This window comes from Ambystoma mexicanum, chromosome 7p (genome assembly GCF_040938575.1).
Source record: "Ambystoma mexicanum isolate Mex_15411 chromosome 7p, UKY_AmexF1_1, whole genome shotgun sequence".
Taxonomy (NCBI): Eukaryota; Metazoa; Chordata; class Amphibia; order Caudata; family Ambystomatidae; genus Ambystoma; species Ambystoma mexicanum.
The window spans coordinates 200,000,476-200,018,843 of record NC_090939.1 but is presented as its reverse complement, the minus strand read 5'-3'; the positions used below and the strand labels follow the sequence as shown (position 1 = coordinate 200,018,843).

The 18,368-nt window shown below is 48.3% G+C and overlaps 1 protein-coding gene across 1 annotated transcript in view; it reads right to left on the bottom strand.

The window, feature by feature from the left end:
* Window positions 1–15,365: 15,365 nt before the first annotated feature.
* LCA5L (lebercilin LCA5 like) overlaps window positions 15,366–18,368 on the bottom strand; it is an 800,408-nt gene continuing 797,405 nt past the window's right edge. Inside the window, exon 8 of the mRNA XM_069636060.1 lies at window positions 15,366–16,893. Within this exon, the coding sequence (XP_069492161.1) occupies window positions 16,142–16,893 (752 nt within the window). The 3' untranslated portion in view covers window positions 15,366–16,141. The remainder of the gene's footprint in view (window positions 16,894–18,368) is intronic.

Genomic DNA, 18,368 nt, shown 5'->3' with positions numbered 1-18,368 from the left:
GGGGGTGGGGGTAATAGGTGACGTGAGTTGTCGCCTGGTGGAGGCTGCCCCTGGTGGCTGGGGGGTGAGGGTGGTGGTAGACATGAGTGGGGGCCTGGTGGAGGCTGCCCCTGATGGCTGGGGGGTGGGGGTGGTGGTAGACATGGTTGGGGGCCTGGTGGAGGCTGCCCCTGCACTGCTGGGGGGTGGGAGTGGTGGGAGACATGAGTGGGGGCTTGGTGGAGGCTGCCCCTGGGGGGTGGGGGTGGTGGTAGACATCAGTGGGGGCCTGGTGGAGGCTGCCCCTGCACTGCTGGGGGGTGGGGGTAATAGGGGACATGAGTGGGGGCCTGGTGGAGGCTGCTCCTGGTGGCTGGGGGTGATGGGAGACATGAGTGGGGGCCTGGTGGAGGCTGCCCCTGGTGGCTGGGGGTGGGGGTGATGGGAGGCATGAGTGGGGGCCTGGTGGAGGCTGCCCCTGCACTGCTGGGGGGTGGGGGTAATAGGGGACATGAGTGGGGGCCTGGTGGAGGCTGCCCCTGGTGGCTGGGGGGTGGGGGTGATGGGAGACATGAGTGGGGGCCTGGTGGAGGCTGCTCCTGCACTGCTGGGGGGTGGGGGTGATGGGAGACATGAGTGGGCGCCTGGTGGAGGCTGCCCCTGCACTGCTGGGCGTGGGGGTAATAGGGGACATGAGTGGGGGCCTGGTGGAGGCTGCCCCTGCACTGCTGGGGGGTGGGGGTGGTGGTAGACATGGGTGGGGGCCTGGTGGAGGCTGCCCCTGCACTGCTGGGGGGTGGGGGTGGTGGGAGACATGAGTGGGGGCCTGGTGGAGGCTGCCCCTGGTGGCTGGGGGTGGGGTGGTGGTAGACATGAGTGGGGGCCTGGTGGAGGCTGCCCCTGCACTGCTGGGGGGTGGTGGTAATAGGGAACATGAGTGGGGGCCTGGTGGAGGCTGCCCCTGCACTGCTGGTGGGTGGGGGTGGTGGTAGACATGGGTGGGGGCCTGGTGGAGGCGGCCCCTGCACTGCTGGGGGGTGGGGGTGGTGGGAGACATGAGTGGGGGCCTGGTGGAGGCTGCCCCTGGGGGGTGGGGGTGGTGGTAGACATGAGTGGGGGCCTGGTGGAGGCTGCCCCTGCACGGCTGGGGGGTGGGGGTAATAGGGGACATGAGTGGGGGCCTGGTGGAGGCTGCCCCTGGTGGCTGGGGGGTGGGGATGATGGGAGACATGAGTGGGGGCTTGGTGGAGGCTGCCCCTGCACTGCTGGGGGGGTGTGGGAGCATGGGGACATGAGTGGGGGCCTGGTGGAGGCTGCCCCTGCACTGCTGGGGGGTGGGGGTAATAGGGGACATGAGTGGGGGCCTGGTGGAGGCTGCCCCTGGTGGCTGGGGGGTGGGGGTGATGGGAGACATGAGTGGGGGCCTGGCGGAGGCTGCCCCTGCACTGCTGGGGGGTGGGGGTGGTGGTAGACATGGGTGGGGGCCTGGTGGAGGCTGCATCTGCACTGCTGGGGGTGGGGGTGGTGGGAGACATGAGTGGGGGCCTGGTGGAGGCTGCCCCTGGTGGCTGGGGGGTGCGGTGGTGGTAGACATGAGTGGGGGCCTGGTGGAGGCTGCCCCTGCACTGCTGGGGGGTGGGGGTAATAGGGAACATGAGTGGGGGCCTGGTGGAGGCTGCCCCTGCACTGCTGGGGGGTGGGGGTGGTGGTAGACATGGGTGGGGGCCTGGTGGAGGCTGCCCCTGCACTGCTGGGGGGTGGGGGTGGTGGTAGACATGAGTGGGGGCCTGGTGGAGGCTGCCCCTGCACTGCTGGGGGGTGGGGGTAATAGGGGACATGAGTGGGGGCCTGGTGGAGGCTGCCCCTGGTGGCTGGGGGGTGGGGGTGATGGGAGACATGAGTGGGGGCCTGGTGGAGGCTGCCCATGCACTGCTGAGGGGTGTGGGTGCATGGGGACATGAGTGGGGGCCTGGTGGAGGCTGCCCCTGCACTGCTGGGGGGTGGGGGTAATAGGGGACAAGAGTGGGGGCCTGGGGGAGGCTGCTCGTGCACTGCTGGGGGATGGGGTGGTGGGAGATATGAGTGGGGGCCTGGTGGAGGCTGCCCCTGCACTGCTGGGGGGTGGGGGTAATAGGGGACATGAGTGGGGGCCTGGTGGAGGCTGCCCCTGCACTGCTGGGGGGTGGGGGTGGTGGGAGACATGAGTGGGGGCCTGGTGGAGGCTGCCCCTGGTGGCTGGGGGGTGGGGGTGGTGGGAGACATGAGTTGGACATGAGTGGGGGCCTGGTGGAGGCTGCCCCTGGTGGCTGGGGGGTGGGGGTGATGGGAGACATGAGTGGGGGCCTGGTGGAGGCTGCCCCTGCACTGCTGGGGGTGGGGGTAATAGGGGACATGAGTGGGGGCCTGGTGGAGGCTGCCCCTGCACTGCTGGGGGGTGGGGGTGGTGGGAGACATGAGTGGGGGCCTGGTGGAGGCTGCCCCTGGTGGGTGGGGGTGGTGGGAGACATGAGTTGGACATGAGTGGGGGCCTGGTGGAGGCTGCCCCTGCACTGCTGGGGGGTGGGGGTAATAGGGGACATGAGTGGGGGCCTGGTGGAGGCTGCCCCCGGTGGCTGGGGGGTGGGGGTGATGGGAGACATGAGTGGGGGCCTGGTGGAGGCTGCCCCTGCACTGCTGGGGGGTGGGGGTGGTGGTAGACATGGGTGGGGGCCTGGTGGAGGCTGCCCCTGCACTGCTGGGGGATGGGGGTACAGGGAGACATGAGTGGGGGCCTGGTGGAGGCTGCCCCTGGTGGCTGGGGGTGGTGGGAGTCATGTGTTGGTGATCAGTAGTGCAAGGTGACATGTGGGTTGGCTGGTGGGCATGGCCATGGTGGATGGGTTGCCTGTGGGACATGAGCAGGGGTGCAGGGTAGTACCCTGTGGTGTGAGCTGCCTGCAGGGGCCGTGGAGGGTGTAGAGGGAACACCTGGGGGGAACCACATGGCCAAATCACGTGTAGCATTCCCCGGCACCACCGAAATACACGTACCCTGCAGAAATTGCGTGTGAATCTTCCGCGCACCTCGGAATACACATACCCAGGCCAATCGCGTGTGGAACTTCCCGCGCACCCCGAAGTACACGTACCCAGGCCAATCACGTGTTGAACTTCCCACGCATCCCCACCTACCCAGGCCAATCGCGTGCGAACTTCCCGCGCCCCCCGTAGTACAAGTACCCAGGCCAATCGCGTGTGGAACTTCCCACGCACCCCCACCTACCCAGGCCAATCGCGTGTGGAACTTCCCACGCACCCCGTAGTACACGTACCCAGGCTAATCGCTTGTGGAACTTCCCGCGCACCCCGAAGTACACGTACCCAGGCTAATCGCGTGTGGAACTTCCTGCGCACCCCGTAGTACACGTACCCAGGCTAATCGCTTGTGGAACTTCCCGCGCACCCCGAAGTACACGTACCCAGGCTAATCGCGTGTGGAACTTCCCGCGCACCCAGGAACACGCGCACACGCTATTTTTCACACATCGGGTGTTCGTGTTTGTCGGTGCCCCTTTGCACCTCATTTGTCCTAGAGGGCCACTGTATGGCCCATTCATCATGGCTGTATATGGGTGCTTTATGTTGGCGCACATTTTGGCGCACATTTTTTTCAGTCGCAGGGGCGCTACCGCCTGCTTTCTTGTGGCGTACTTGTTTGGCCCTGTGCGCGCCTCTGACCGTGCGCTGGTTTGCCCTATTCGATTCCATGAATACGGGTTGTAGGCGAGCATGTGGGCGTTCCGCGCACTTGCCTCCTGTACTTCCCCTGTGACGCCCATATTTTCACGCGTTGTTCCCCATTCCGAGTGTTACGCCCCGTGTTCCGCCTACTTTTGTGATGTGCGCCGCGCTATGTGCGATTTCGCAGTGGCCGTGGCGCAGGCTGTTGGATGACCTGTGCGCCGGCGTGCGTGGCGCACATTTTTAGCGCACATCCAATGTTTTTCTCGCGCACGGACTTCCATGAATCGCTGTGCGCTGGTTTTCCTGCAATTTTCGCACTTTTCCTGCGATTCGCACGTTTTGGCACCTCTGCGCGGGAATTTTCGGCGCACATTAATTCCATGAATCGACCCCTAAATTGTCTAAAGGTTAGACCCGGGCTTCTTGCCTTATGCAGGATTCCAGCTAATGTCTCTGGGTCTTTCGCCCACTCCACAGTTCTAACTCAAATGTTCAACACATCTCATTGGGGCCTCTTGCCCAGTAGGTAATGGAATATGGAATGTCTCTAGAACTCTGGCCTGCTTTTCACTTTCAGCCCTGACCAATACAAAGTTCTCTTGAATGTCCTTAAATAGTCAGTTCTCATCCAGCTGGTTTGGAACCCTTCCGGCACCTACTCCTCCCTGGTCCCTGGAGTACGGGTTGCAAAGCCCCTCTTGGGCATAATCTGGTGTTGGCCCACTCTGGGCTGGAAGAATTCTTTCCCCACCCTAGGGTCTTTGTATTCCCACCCCCTTGTGGGGTGTCTCCTTGTTCACTCATGCTTGGGCTGATCTGTCTCTCAAATGAAAAAATAAAGTGGGCACCACACTTGTAGTAAATCTGTATATTAATATTAGACACTCAAAAAGAATTGAGTCAAAAATAGGACCAAAGCTCAAATAGATGCTTACAGGAGCTGGCTGCAATAAGTCTGGAGACACCCTGACTCGTAAATGCAAGAACCAAAAAAGGCTAGATAACATATCTAGTCAAACAGCCGCTCTCCGTACATACCCTGTACGGGTGATATAGTTTAAACTTAGATTGAAATGTAAGTACTTTTCTTCTTATGCATAAGTTCAAAGAAGAGACACTTGATTGAAAGTAGTGGTGAGAGTAATATGTTTATCAAAAACATATATTTCGAACACTGAAGAAAAGGAAAAAGTCACTAATTCTGTCTTAGTGAGGATACAGCTGCCACTTCTCATATTTTAAATAGACTTTGTGTACCAATGCATTTCGGAGCAAATAGCTCCTTCATCAGGGTGAGTCTAATCTAATAACATAGAATAAGAATGTATATCGCATAACATATGAAATAACGTAAAAAATAGCGCAATATGCAATCATAAATCACAATAGAAAAGGTAATAAATTAGAAATCACATACCAGAAAGTAGATGAGGGTTCAGGTCAAAGTAAAACATGTAATAAAATAAAGTAGACAAAACCGAGAGTTAATAAGTGCAAGTAGCGAGGGAATTAGACCATGTGAATGGAGAGAAAAACAATGTAAATGGACTCACGAGAAGTGTTTGGCCTCGTAGAAACAAAAACTACAGTCACAGGCAGAAATGTGAACTGTTGTCGGTAACAGCAGCGTACAGAATGCAGCCAATTCGAAAAAGCTGTAAGTAGTGCCACCTACTACGGCTGTGATGCTAGTTCACTATCCTTCACTTTCACATGGGCTACCAGATTTGGTGCCTGTGTAGTTACATGTTTCTATTACCTTCCCTTTTGTTTACTTTTCTACAGTATTTTTTCCATGTTTATCATTTTTGTATATTCGTTTTTCTTTTATTCATTTTTCCTTTCTATCTCACCCGAGGGTTGATAATTGTATTTTTAGCTCCAAATATGCCCACAAATCTCATACACAGTCTCCTAATAGTACGTGCCGCATCGCGCTACTCTCCTGACGCGATGCGATCACGTGGGTATTTATAGCAGCGTTACCATTAGCAACGCTTGCTTACAGCGATGCAGAACGGCGTTCTGGCCGGCATTGACCCTGTATGTCTTCTAGGTAACCATTGAAGACGCCTCTTTCTAATCACAGCGCCACGGCGCTTCATTGACTCCACCTAAAACACACTTTTGCTTTTTACAGCTTTTTCGAATTGGCTGCATTCTGTACGCTGCTGTTACCGACAACAGTTCACATTTCTGCCTGTGACTGTAGTTTTTGTTTCTACGAGGCCAAACACTTCTCGTGAGTCCATTTACATTGTTTTTCTCTCCATTCACATGGTCTAATTCCCTCGCTACTTGCACTTATTAACTCTCGGTTTTGTCTACTTTATTTTATTACATGTTTTACTTTGACCTGAACCCTCATCTACTTTCTGGTATGTGATTTCTAATTTATTACCTTTTCTATTGTGATTTATGATTGCATATTGCGCTATTTTTTACGTTATTTCATATGTTATGCGATATACATTCTTATTCTATGTTATTAGATTAGACTCACCCTGATGAAGGAGCTATTTGCTCCGAAATGCATTGGTACACAAAGTCTATTTAAAATATGAGAAGTGGCAGCTGTATCCTCACTAAGACAGAATTAGTGACTTTTTCCTTTTCTTCAGTGTTCGAAATATATGTTTTTGATAAACATATTACTCTCACCACTACTTTCAATCAAGTGTCTCTTCTTTGAACTTATGCATAAGAAGAAAAGTACTTACATTTCAATCTAAGTTTAAACTATATCACCCGTACAGGGTATGTACGGAGAGCGGCTGTTTGACTGATCTGTCTCTCAGCCATTCTTGGATTGTTTTGTCTATTTAGGGTTATTCACCTTGTCACCTTAGCTTGAGACTTCTGGATTCTCACCCGAGGTTGGGTGGTTTACGGCCTCAGCCCCTCCTGGGCTAATCGCATTCTCACCTCAGTTTGCGGTATCTGTGTGGCTGCCGACTCACCTCTCGGTTCCTCAAACTCAACACATACCTTTGTTGCTAGAGTGGCGTTCCTCGGGAAGGGCAGCAGCACAGCTCTGGCTGGCGTTTGCGTCGGTGCGCTGGTTTTGGTGTTTCCCGTTGACTTTTCACAGGACCCCGGAGTCGGCTCCAGCCTGCACCCATCAGCCACGTATCCTGCAGTCACCATTTCTCTTGGCAATGGGGGCGGAGTTTGCTCCAGGGAGCAGCGTTCCGCAGGCTTTCCTGCTCCTCCGCCGTCCACGCGGTTTGCGTGGGAATGCCTCGTGACTCCTCCTCAAAGAGTGACAAACCCTCCCCTGCATCTCCGCTTTGCAGGCTCTACAGGCTTGCTGACCTCCTTCTGGCTCTCTCTCCCTTGGTTGGTCTCACAGGCTTTTTTTGTTCCTCCCGGGAAGTAAACCAAATAGTCCATCAGTCCTGCAGTTCATGCACGGTAGGCAACCAGAAACCATACCAGTCACCTGTTTGTGGACACTCCTGCAGCTGTTTGTTGTACTATTCATATAGCCCATAAAAACATTAGCTTCTTGGAAAATTAGAGGATAATCCCTGTCAAGGGATAGCCTGTCTGTCCTCCAAGGGGGCGGTGGGTTCACCTCCAGTGACATGTCGCTGGCCCTGTCCCTTAGGGAGGGGTGAAAACTATCGGGCTCACCTCCCTAGTCCTGTGGCTTCCTCTTGGGGAGAGGGGACACATTTCTTGGATTCGTTACAGAGACCACCAAGAATAGGATTTGTGTGGCTTCTAGAAATGTAGATCAGATAGATCAGTTAAATATTGGACAGTCACAACCTGTTTTTGAAACACCACCCAACATCTTTTTTGGCCAGTTATGTCTAATTCACAAAAAAGAGATGAGCAAGTGACAAACTATGAAAGGTCTTTTTCACCTACTAATATTGTATCTTTAATACAAAAATGAAACCGTTCTGGGGCACAAGGCTCATATGGAATGTTTTATTATGTTTTGCAACAGGATCCATTATCATGGTCTAGGATCCTGTTGCCTCTTTACAAGGAGTTATTTCTAATCGGATGCACTCCTAGTGGCTGGAATGGTGTTATTATACTCATTCATAAAAATCATTGGCAAAGCCAATAGTTTTGTTGTTTTAAGTTGTTTATTGCATTTTCCATTGTTAGTCCCCTTTCCTCCATACTGCATGGGTGTCCCTTCCTAGGAACGGGAGACAGAACCTTTTTTACCAGAAAAATACTTCTTCCCCTTTAAATTTAGAGGCGCGTGGGGGTGCGGCCCTCGGAGCATGCGCTACCCTGACTCCTACCCTGACTCCGCCCACCAACGCCACACCTCAGTCCCCATAGACGCATCAACAATATTTAACATTGCCTAGTGACACCAGTATGATTAGGGGGGAGGAAGGTGGGGCGTATGGAAGAAAGGGGACTAAGAGTATGTTAGTCACTACGGTGAGTAACTTATACTTACTCTTACGTCCTGTCCCCTTTCCTCCATACTGCATGGGCGATTACAACTGAATGTAGCCCCAGGGTGGAAAGGATACCCTCTTTAAGCAAACAGGTTCCTTAGAACCACCTGTCCGAAGGCCGCGTCTGACTTAGAGCCGGCATCCAAACAGTAATGCTTACAGAAAGCCGAAGCTTATGACCTGCCATGGAACCTGCTGCTGGAATGCGATGGCCGTGGTCTTGGCTCTGACAGCGTGAGTGTGCATGTTAGCTGGCAGTGGCTTGTGCTGCCCCCTGTAGGCCTCTTCGATGGCCGCAACCATCCACCATGCAATAGAAGTCTTGGATGCCTGATACCCGGTCCTGGTTCCCCCGAAGTTGACAAAGTGCGTCCGACTTGCGGAAGCCCTTGGTCCTGTCCAGATAAAATTTCAGAGCACGCCTGACATCCAGACAGTGTAAGACTCTCTGAGCCTCGTCCTTGGGGTCAGCAATAAATATAGGTAAGACTATTTCCTCGTTTAGATGGAAGGCGGATGGTACCTTAGGTAGAAACGCCGGGTGAGTCCTTAGTACCACCTTATGCCTGTGGAGAGTGGTATAGGGTTCTGAGGCCACCAGAGCCTGGATCTCGCTGACTCTTGCGAGCGGAGGTGAGGCCCACTAACAAAGCTGTTTTAATGGTGACCAGCCTGATGTCTGCGGATGCCATTGACTCAAAGGGTTTGTGCGTCAAGGCGCCCAACAACACTTTGAGGTCCCACACGGGGTGTGCCCTCTTGATGGGCGGGTAAAGCCTGAACAAGCCCGCCAAATGTTTCTCGACTATTGGGTTGGAAGAGGAGAAGACCTCCTCCTCCGAATTTCTGTAGGCCCCTATGGCTGCCAGATAGGTGCAACATGTGTCCACTTGCATGCCTGAGTGCGTGAGGTGTGCCGAGAAGGAGAGTATATCATCGAGTGTGCACGTAAGGGGGTCGATCTCCTTAGAGTCCACCCAATGACAGAACCTAGTCCATTTACTCTTGTAGTGGCTCCTGGTAGCCTTGCTCCCGGCACCTTGATTGATCTCTAGGTTAGCCTGTGAGAGGCTCAGGTGCCTAAGGGTGACCTGCTCAGGAACCATGCTGCGAGGGCCAACTTCTGTGGTGCGGGGTGGATGACCCTGCCCCCCTGCTGGGATAAGAGATGGGCTGGACCCAGCGGAAGGTGAATGGGTGGTCTGTGAGGTTGAGCAGTTCAGAGAACCACGGTCTCGGAGAACCACGGTCTCGCTGGCCACCATGGAGCTATCAGAATGATGCAGATGTGACAAGCTTCTTTTATCTTGCGGATTACCCTGTGGACCAGGTCATGCCTTCCCCCCGAATCTGTAATGCGTCGCCCAGGGAGCCGGTACCCTGCCCCTGCCAAGACGTGAACTGATGGCACTTCCTGTGCTTTCAGGAGGCAGGTAGATCCACCCGAGGGTGCCCCCATTTGTTGAAGACTTCCTGCAGTACCTGGTTGTTCAATTGCCATTCGTAATTGTCTACTGCCAGTCTTCTGAGCCTTTCCGCTTCCAAGTTGGCCTCTGAGGTGGTTGACCGTGTGGTAGATGTTCTCCAGGGCCCATTCCAACATGGGGACCTGGTACCCCCTGTTTGTTGACATAGTACATGCTAGTGGAGTTGTCGGTCTGGATAAGGACGGACTTGCCTCCAGTGAGAGGAAGGAAAGCTCTGAGTGGTCCCCCAGCCTGCCGGAAGGGCTTGCCCGTCCTCAGGTTTCAGTCCCTGGACCTTTCTTTCTCCTTTTTTGCATTGGACAATCCTCAACTTCTGTAAATCTATAATTCAGTTACTTACGAACCTTTGGTACATCCACAGGTAATCCATCACTTTAAAACTTGGACCAGTGACCTTTATACAGAATCACAATGGGGCACCTATGCCAGGTAGGGACAACCCTAGCTTTGCAAGCTAAGTAAACAAATTGGTATAGATAACAACTCCAGAAATGTATACTAAGATACAATTATTTGTTTTATAATCTGCAGATATCAGGATACTGGACTAAAGAATATGTGTTGAATAGAGCTACAAATAACCACTCCTGATGAAGAAAATTATTTTCCGAACCGCGTTGAGTTTTTAATAACCATTACCGCTGATTATATGATATCAATATGGAATTAATATTGTAACCCTGTATTGTCAGTTGCAATGTTTCTTTTGCTCCTCTTTGTTGAATTGCATTAAAAAATAATTTGCTTAATCTTAAATTTATTATGCTGAATTGAGTTGACCTTTGAAGAGGTTTCTTGGTAATCTCTCCTTATAATTAATTAAATTTACCCATTATTTCTATTAATGAATATTTGATAAGAGTGTTCTCGTACAACTTACTCACAAAGCATGATTTAGCTTGGATACATGTAATTATGCATCAATGAACATTATTGATCAATCATTTGTCATTGTACAATCCTTCGAGTGTGCTGGGGACGTGAGTGTTCCACAGACCGTGGACACTTTTCTTTCTTTTGTACTTTAGCAAACTAAGTTGCATACATGCTTGGAACATTTAAGGTAAACATGGTGATTTTAAGGGTGAGCTAGAGTGGGAGGTACTAGGCAGGGGGCAGCAGGGTAGACATGGATGAGCTACGATGAGTGGGGGTAAGCGGGGGTGAGCTTGAGTTTGTGGCAATAGGTAGGGAAGGCTAGGATAAAATAGGTCAGGGTTAAGTGGGGTGAGGTGGGTGTGGGGTAGAGAGGGGTAAGGTATAGAGGAGTAAGGCAGGGTGGGTGGGTAGAGTGAGGGTGGCTGGTCTTGAGATGTTTTCTGCCTTTGATTTGAAGGCTAGGCTCTGGCAAGCAGGTTATGATGAAAATGAAATGATGACAGTGTAGTGTTGAGATGGCGAGCGAGAGACTGTTTTGTCGGGAGGGAGTGTGGGACAGGGTGTGTGGGGAGAGTGGGAGGGAGTTTAGTAGAGAATGAAAGGAGCAAAGTGTGGTTGAGAAAAGGAGGAAGAGTGTTAGAGAGGAGGGTAGTATTGTAAAGAGCAAGGGAGTGTGGTAGAGAGACAGGGAGGGAGTGTAGTAGAGAGGAGGTAGTGTCGCAAGGAGACTGAAATAGATTGGGGACTTGGAGAGAGGATATGAGTGTGGAAGAGAATGAGAGTGATTGTGGAGAGACTTACCATGGAAAGGGGGAAGATGGAGAGATAGCAAGGAGTGATTTTGGTAGAGCAAGTGAGTGTGGCAAAGAGCATGAGTGAGTGTTGTAGTGAGGGGGGTATGGTACAGAAAGAGGAGGGATGAGCCAGGAATGTAATAGAGGGGGGGTATGGTGGATGGGGGAGTAGTAGTGAAAAAGGAGAAATGTCGAAGAAAGAAAAGGGGGGAATAGAGAGATGGGAATGTGGTAGTGAAAGGAGGGTGTTGGTAAGGATGGGGGTGCAGTAAAGAAAGGAAGTGTGGGGGATGGAGCAGCAATGTGGTAGAGGTGGGGTATGGGACAGGGGGGGCTGCGTGATGGGGGAGTAGAGCATGCTAGAGAGAGGCAGCTGTGGAAGAGAGGGGTGGCATGGTAGAGCAAGGGGAGGGTTATAGAGGAGTGTGTCTGGTAGTGAGGGGATATGTGGTGGGTATAGGTGTGTCAGCAAGACAGGATGGAGTGTGATAAAGAGAGGGGGTGGAGTCTAGCAAAGTTGGTTGAATGTAGTAAAGTCAATGTGAAGTGTGGTAGAGAAATGGGAGTGGGGTAAAGAGGGGGTGGTAGAGAGCACGGTGGATGTGATGGAGAGAGACTGGGGAAGTGATGTAGAGTGGGAGGAGTGTGGTAGACAAAGGGGGATTTTGGAAGAGAAAGGTGAGGAGTAGAGAGAGGAGAGTTGTAGAGAGAGAGCAGAGTGTGGTCAATGAAGAGAGGAGGGAGGCCCACCCAATACAGAACTGATACTCTGGTTAATGGTGGCATGACCTCAGCGAGATGGACTGGTAGGTCCCTTAACAGCACCAATACCAGTGAACTGGAGGCCTTCCAGAACATAAGTGGGGTAGAGAGAAGAGACAAAAGAATGCCGACAAATGCAGAAGAGCAGCTCCAACATCCAGGAAGATCCTGCAACATGGTCCAAGGAAGAAAGAAGTAAAGGGCACCACGGTAGACCCTGTAAGGGGATGGGGGGGGGGTAACAAATGGAAACGAGTGATCTCCCTCGTCTCAGTAACTCTTGAAAAAGCTAATGAAAGCATTGGGAGTAATCTCCCTCATCACAGTGGTTGGCGGAGAACTGCTAAGAGTGACATTGTCAGTGGGAAGTGTATCAGGAGTTATTTCCCTCTCAGTAATTGTTGTTAAGCTGATCAAAGCATCTGGAGTGATCTCCCTTGTCTCAATAATTATTGTAAAGTTGGCCAAAGAATCAGGAATGATCTCCCTCATCTCAGTAATTGTTGTAAAGCTGAACAAAGCATTGGGAATGATCTCTCTTGTTGCACTACTTATTGTAAGAGGAAGCAACGTGGAATATGCATTGGTAGTGATCTCCCTTGTCTCAATATTTGTTGCAAAGCTGCCCAATGCCTCGTGGGTGATCTCCCTCGCCTCAGTAGTTGGTACAAAGTCTACCAAAGCCTCTGAAGTAATCTCCCTTGTCTCAGTGATTCTAGAAAATGTAACCAGGAATTTTGTAGTAGTGTCCCTGGCAACAATACTTATGGTAATAATAAACAAAGTGAAGCAGGAACACTTAAATTACCTCTCGAGAAAGCCTGGAGAGGGGTACAAAGCTTAATAAGAACTGTTATGGAATATTGTCATCAAAAGTCAAGTGCACCAGGAGAAGGGGGTCATTCTACTGTTCTCCCAAAACAGTTTTGTTGATTCAGACACTAGGGCAACGGTTGCCAAATGTATTGTCAAGACACTTAACTATTTGACTACTTAACTATAACTATAGGAAGAGGGAGTCAACTTCCTGGTGTTCTATATCTTTGTGGAACATGAACTCTTAGTTAAGACTTTTGAATCCTAATCAACAAGGTGGATACCAGTGAACCAGGAGAAGGGACACATTCTCCTGGTGTTTCATGTTGTTTGTGTATATAGTGGTAGGGTTAGAAATAGGTAGTCATGGACAGATGACAGGACAGTTTAATTTGGACAACCACCCTGACGATGAGTACCCAAGTTTTATTTTTAGTTGGGTTGGGAATAACCTTTAGAATAGGGAGAGTTAGGCCTTTGTGTTTCTCCAGCACGCCAGAAGAGCCATCCTATTTGTTGGGAGTTAAACTGCTTTACTTTTGTTACCTGTCCAAATAAAACCACTTCTAACTGATACTTTCGTTTTATTGCACAATAGTGTCATCAGAAACCATGGGCCTCATTCGAGTATAACAGTAATTCTGTCGGAATTACCAACAAACTCATTTGCTGGTACTGCCACTGTTTCTGTTACTGGATTAAAGCTATATAACGGCAGAGTTAGTTCTCATTGTGGAATTCCAGAGGGAACGCATGGTTAGCAAGGGGTAAGTCTAATGTAGTAAATCCACAGATCTTATTTTAGGGGAAGTGGCGGTAAACCCCCCACTTTACCTCCTAACTCTGAGCTCAGTGGTGCCGTAAAGTGCCGGTAACAGAACTACCTCCACTTTACTTCTGTTCTAATTTCATAATGGGGCTCATTATTCCCCTTCCTTTTTTTGGCTTCCTTTGGTGACCCTCCAGCTTTCTGCAGCTGTTCCCTCAATGGTGCAGGAACCTTTACTGGAGTCTTAAAAACCTAAGGTAACTGTAGACCTCCAGTGGTCAGAAACTGACAACCTGGCTCAAAGATCTGGAAATGTCAGACTGTTAGGTTTCCATAGACTAACATTGACCTACATTAAACACTGGGACAACCAGAGGAGCTTCAGGACCAGAATCCCAGACAGAAGGTCAGCTGCAAGCTTTATGTCACATTAGAAATACTGTTTGAGGGAAAAACAATCTTGAGACTAGCCTAGAGCCAACAGGCTATAACTATGGTCCTGGCTAGACTAAAACATTTGGGTCACTTGGAGGAGACCATAAGCACACCCGAAACTGCTCTATCACCTCAAAAGAAACTTCTAAATTTAAAACGTTTGTATGCATGTATCTATGGGAAGAATAAAGCGCAAACCTAGCTAGGAAGTAACAGAGGGCTGTACAAAGGGGACGCACCAAGGAAGTTAGAAGTAGGGTGCATGGGTAGCAGAAGAGCTGTGATAAATAGAATTGAGTGGAACATTCAGTGATTGGCCAGATGTTGTTTGATGTCATTGGGTCCTACCTGAAGTGTATGATGGATGGGGCTAGTCTTACTTATGTTAGTAACTTGTTCCAGAGACAGGGAGGTAAAGTCAAGCATTCTGTTTCCCCCTCATGTAGTTGTTTGTTTCCAGTATAGAGACATTGTGGCTTCTGGTGGAGCACTGGCTTGCAGAGATGATGTTCTTGGCCATGTAAAGTGGTGATTTGGTTCTGACTGCTCTGTAGGTGATGCAGGCGCCTTTGAATATGATGTATGCAAGGAGTAGCGGTTGCAGCATCTACAGGATGGGGATGTGTGGTCAAAGTAACCATACGTGGAAACTCCTCTATGTTCACCAACAGCTTCTTATACTGCATTTCTGTCACCCTAAACCGAACTGCAGAAGTATGACTGACTATCCTAGGTGATCAAGGGACACATGGAAAGTACTGCATGCCTGCTTAGATCAGGGTGGTGACCTTGGGGATTGAGCAAAGCTCTCAGGATAATTCCAATGACACCAGTTATTGTATTCGGACCGATGTTTTGTTTAAAAACATTTATTTACAACATAAACAAAAGGTTTAGAAGAAAGTGTCTTGTCTAAATAAATTATACCATGAAGGCAACCTCATCATTCATATGTTTTCCCTAAAGCCCCAGCAACTTGCACAAATATCCCTGGGGGAAGAGTTATGAAAAGGGGTGAATGATGAGCACCCCAGGGGGTGGCAGTTTTTTAAAACTTTCGTCAGTATTTCCTTTCCAAATGTTGTTATTCCTGTGTAGCAGTCACAACTTCACAGCAGATCCTGAGAGGCCTAACCCAAATTTAAAAGGTTTACAATTTTGTAAAATGAAAATTGGGAACTGATTTAAAAGATTAGCTGAGCATACAGTTTAAAAAAAAGTTTATTAACTTTGTTCTTATCAGAAATGTAAAGAGAACTGCAACTTCTTTTGATGTCTCCATTACTGAAAGTGGTTTGTTTTGTTTACGTAAATTGTTTGGTTATTTACACAAGAAATGAATTTCCCTTCTCAAATTTCTGAAATGGCAAGAACCCGATCATTATAATTACAACATGTCCATTACAGCTTAGGGAGTTAGTTCAAACTTTTGAACCTAAAAAGAGCTTCTTGTCATCAGACATTTTGTAATCTCAGTACTTTTTAAAGGACTGTAACTTGCAAAAACCCTAAAGGATTTTGTCAAAATACAGTGGAACATATTTTGCCTCCTTTTCTACCCTCAAGAACAACTAAAGAGTGTAATTATACAAGCTTTTGCAGGTTCACATCTCAACTGACTGCCTCACATATACTGATAACTGGTCAAGTATATTTTCGTTTCAATGCATTGATTATTTTAATTAGCAATTTTACTGAAAACCAAACAGAACTTCTTTGAGTCAGAGTTACAATTAGGAAGGACTGGTCCACTGGCACCAGCTTTGTTATGCTTAGTTTATGTCAGCTCAGATGACAATTGCAGACGGAGAAAGGCTAAGGGCTAAAGGTACTTCTGAAAACGTAGTTTACCTATAATGTATTTTAAGAAAATTAAATGTAGTGGTATATTATGTCCATAAAAGAACTACATGAAGAATAGAAACAAACTATCCAGGATTACAGTTGTAGCACACAAAATGTGTATACAGAATGTGGTAAAAAAATTTAAAAAATCAATCTACCAACACAGTACTATCCCTTAAATCAGCATTGAAAGATGAATAATTATCAAACAGGGTATGGTTAAAAGGTTTGGCTGTTTTTTTCTTCCCAAGATGATGATTTTCTAATGGCCCCAACTTGCATCAAATTCCGATTTTCATAAGGAAATTTCTGAGTACGTGCTGATGTCTGGCATACATATTGATTTGCAGTTTCAAATGGTGGCTTCCCTTCATCCACGCATCCCAAACGTGGATTCGAAAAGCTGCTTTTAAAACTATACCCTGGACCGAAGAGTTCTTCCATGAGACTGTCTTTCTTGTCCCTTAATGTTGTAGTCCCCTTTTTGCCATCTTTTCCTTCTGTCGCTTTCTGCTTAGGTATTGCTGAATTGAATATTTTACCAAAGGATGGCTCATATCTGCTACATGAGTTTTCTAGCTCTGAATCTGCTTCTTCACTCTGGTACTTTAGTGGGTTTTTGTTTATGCTACTTGAAATTGGACCAGTCGCAGGGAATCCTTGATGTAGATTTTCAGTGGCTTCAGTGAACTTATAATGCCTTCTAAGACGCACTGTAATATTTTTTGTTTGCATCTTAGTGTATGATTCAGCCCCACTGGTCTGATTATCTGTATTGGTGTCATCCATGCCCTCAAAGCTATTCTCTCCTTGTGGTGCTTCCACTTTCAAGCTTTCTGTTTCATTTTCTAATCTCCCAAGTTCTTGTCTCAACATTTCAGCCTCCCTTTCCTGTTCTTCTTTTCTTTTTCTTTGTCTTTCCATACATTCATAATGTTCTTCCAACAGTCGTGTTTCTTCTTTTAGTAAGTCTACAACAGAATATCAACTTGTTAGACAAAAAGAAAACTAATTCCACTCTAATGTTCTCTAAAACTTAAACTCCAATACATTCCATTACTATTGTATTTATTTATTTTGCAATTTATATAGCACGCCTAGTCTGGGGGAATCTGGGCGCTTTCTTACATGAGACAAGTATTAGGTACAGTTGTTTTCTTTGTTACAAATATACATAGCACAGCATGTTACTGACAAGCTGCAGTTTTCAAAGTGGTTGACTTAATTTCATAGTTACATATGAGTATCGGTACAGTCCCAGCCAGAGAGTTATTTACATGCATAGTTAGGTGTGGCCTGTCAGAACGAACGACCTAATGAATGAGTGTGGTTTTCTGGGTGATTTTAGATCTGGGTTGAATTATTGGTTCGGTGGCCAGGGTTCGATACCTCAACCCTGTGTAAAGAGGTGAGTTTTCAATTGTTTCCGGAAGGTCCAGAAAGAGTCTTCTGCCCTCAGTCTGGCTGGTAAGGCATTCCACTTATATACTGCTTTCTGTAGTTTAAATCTAGGTGTGTCTAGTAAGTATTGAAAGAATAACGGCAAATCAGTCTACATGGATTACAAGGCACTTCTCCTTTGTTTTAGTAGGTGTGGTTTAGCCAAGGTGCTGCAAAATCAGGGACCTGGCCTGAGACTGAAACAGGCCGGAACACACATGAGAAAAAATGACTGATGGGCCCTGTGTTCGTTGCGCTCACTTGAAGAATGGTATATTTCACGAAATAAATCAAAAGATGGCCTTTCTCATTTCAATCCAAAAAAGGTTTTTTTATTCATTGATTAGATTTGCTTAGAAAGTTAGTTGAATTAAAGTCTTTCAAAAAAGCGTATAAAGAAATAAAACATCCACATTTAACACATGGTTATTGGAACAAAAATGGAAAAAATGCCAATCCCTTATCCAACACGTGTTTCCCTGTCTCACATATGACAGTTCATCCAGGCATTTTTTCCATTTTTGTTCCAAAAACCATGTGTTAAATTTGGATGAATTATTTGTTTATACCCTTTTTTTAATGACTTTAATTCAACTAACTTTCTAAGCAAGTCTAATCCATGAAAAAAAACCTTTTTGGGAATGAAATGAGAAAGGTCATCTTTTGATTGATTTCGTGAAATATACCATTCTTCAAGTGAGCGCAAAGAACACAGGGCCCATCAGTCTCATGTGTCTAGTAAGTACATGTTAGCTGATTGTGTAGGCCTATTGGATTGCGCTTTGGACACTTTGTCTGACAGATATGAGATGCTGATTTGTGGAGGCAACTATGTGTTAGGGTAATTGTTTTAAATATGATACATTCTTGAACCGGTAGCCAGTGGGCATTCCGTCTAGTTGTAGAAATGTGTGTAGTTTTAGGAATGTTGAGTGCCGCTCTGAGGGTGTTATTTTGTAGTACCTGGAGTTTTTTGATGTTTTGGAGCTTGGTGCCGGCATAGAGG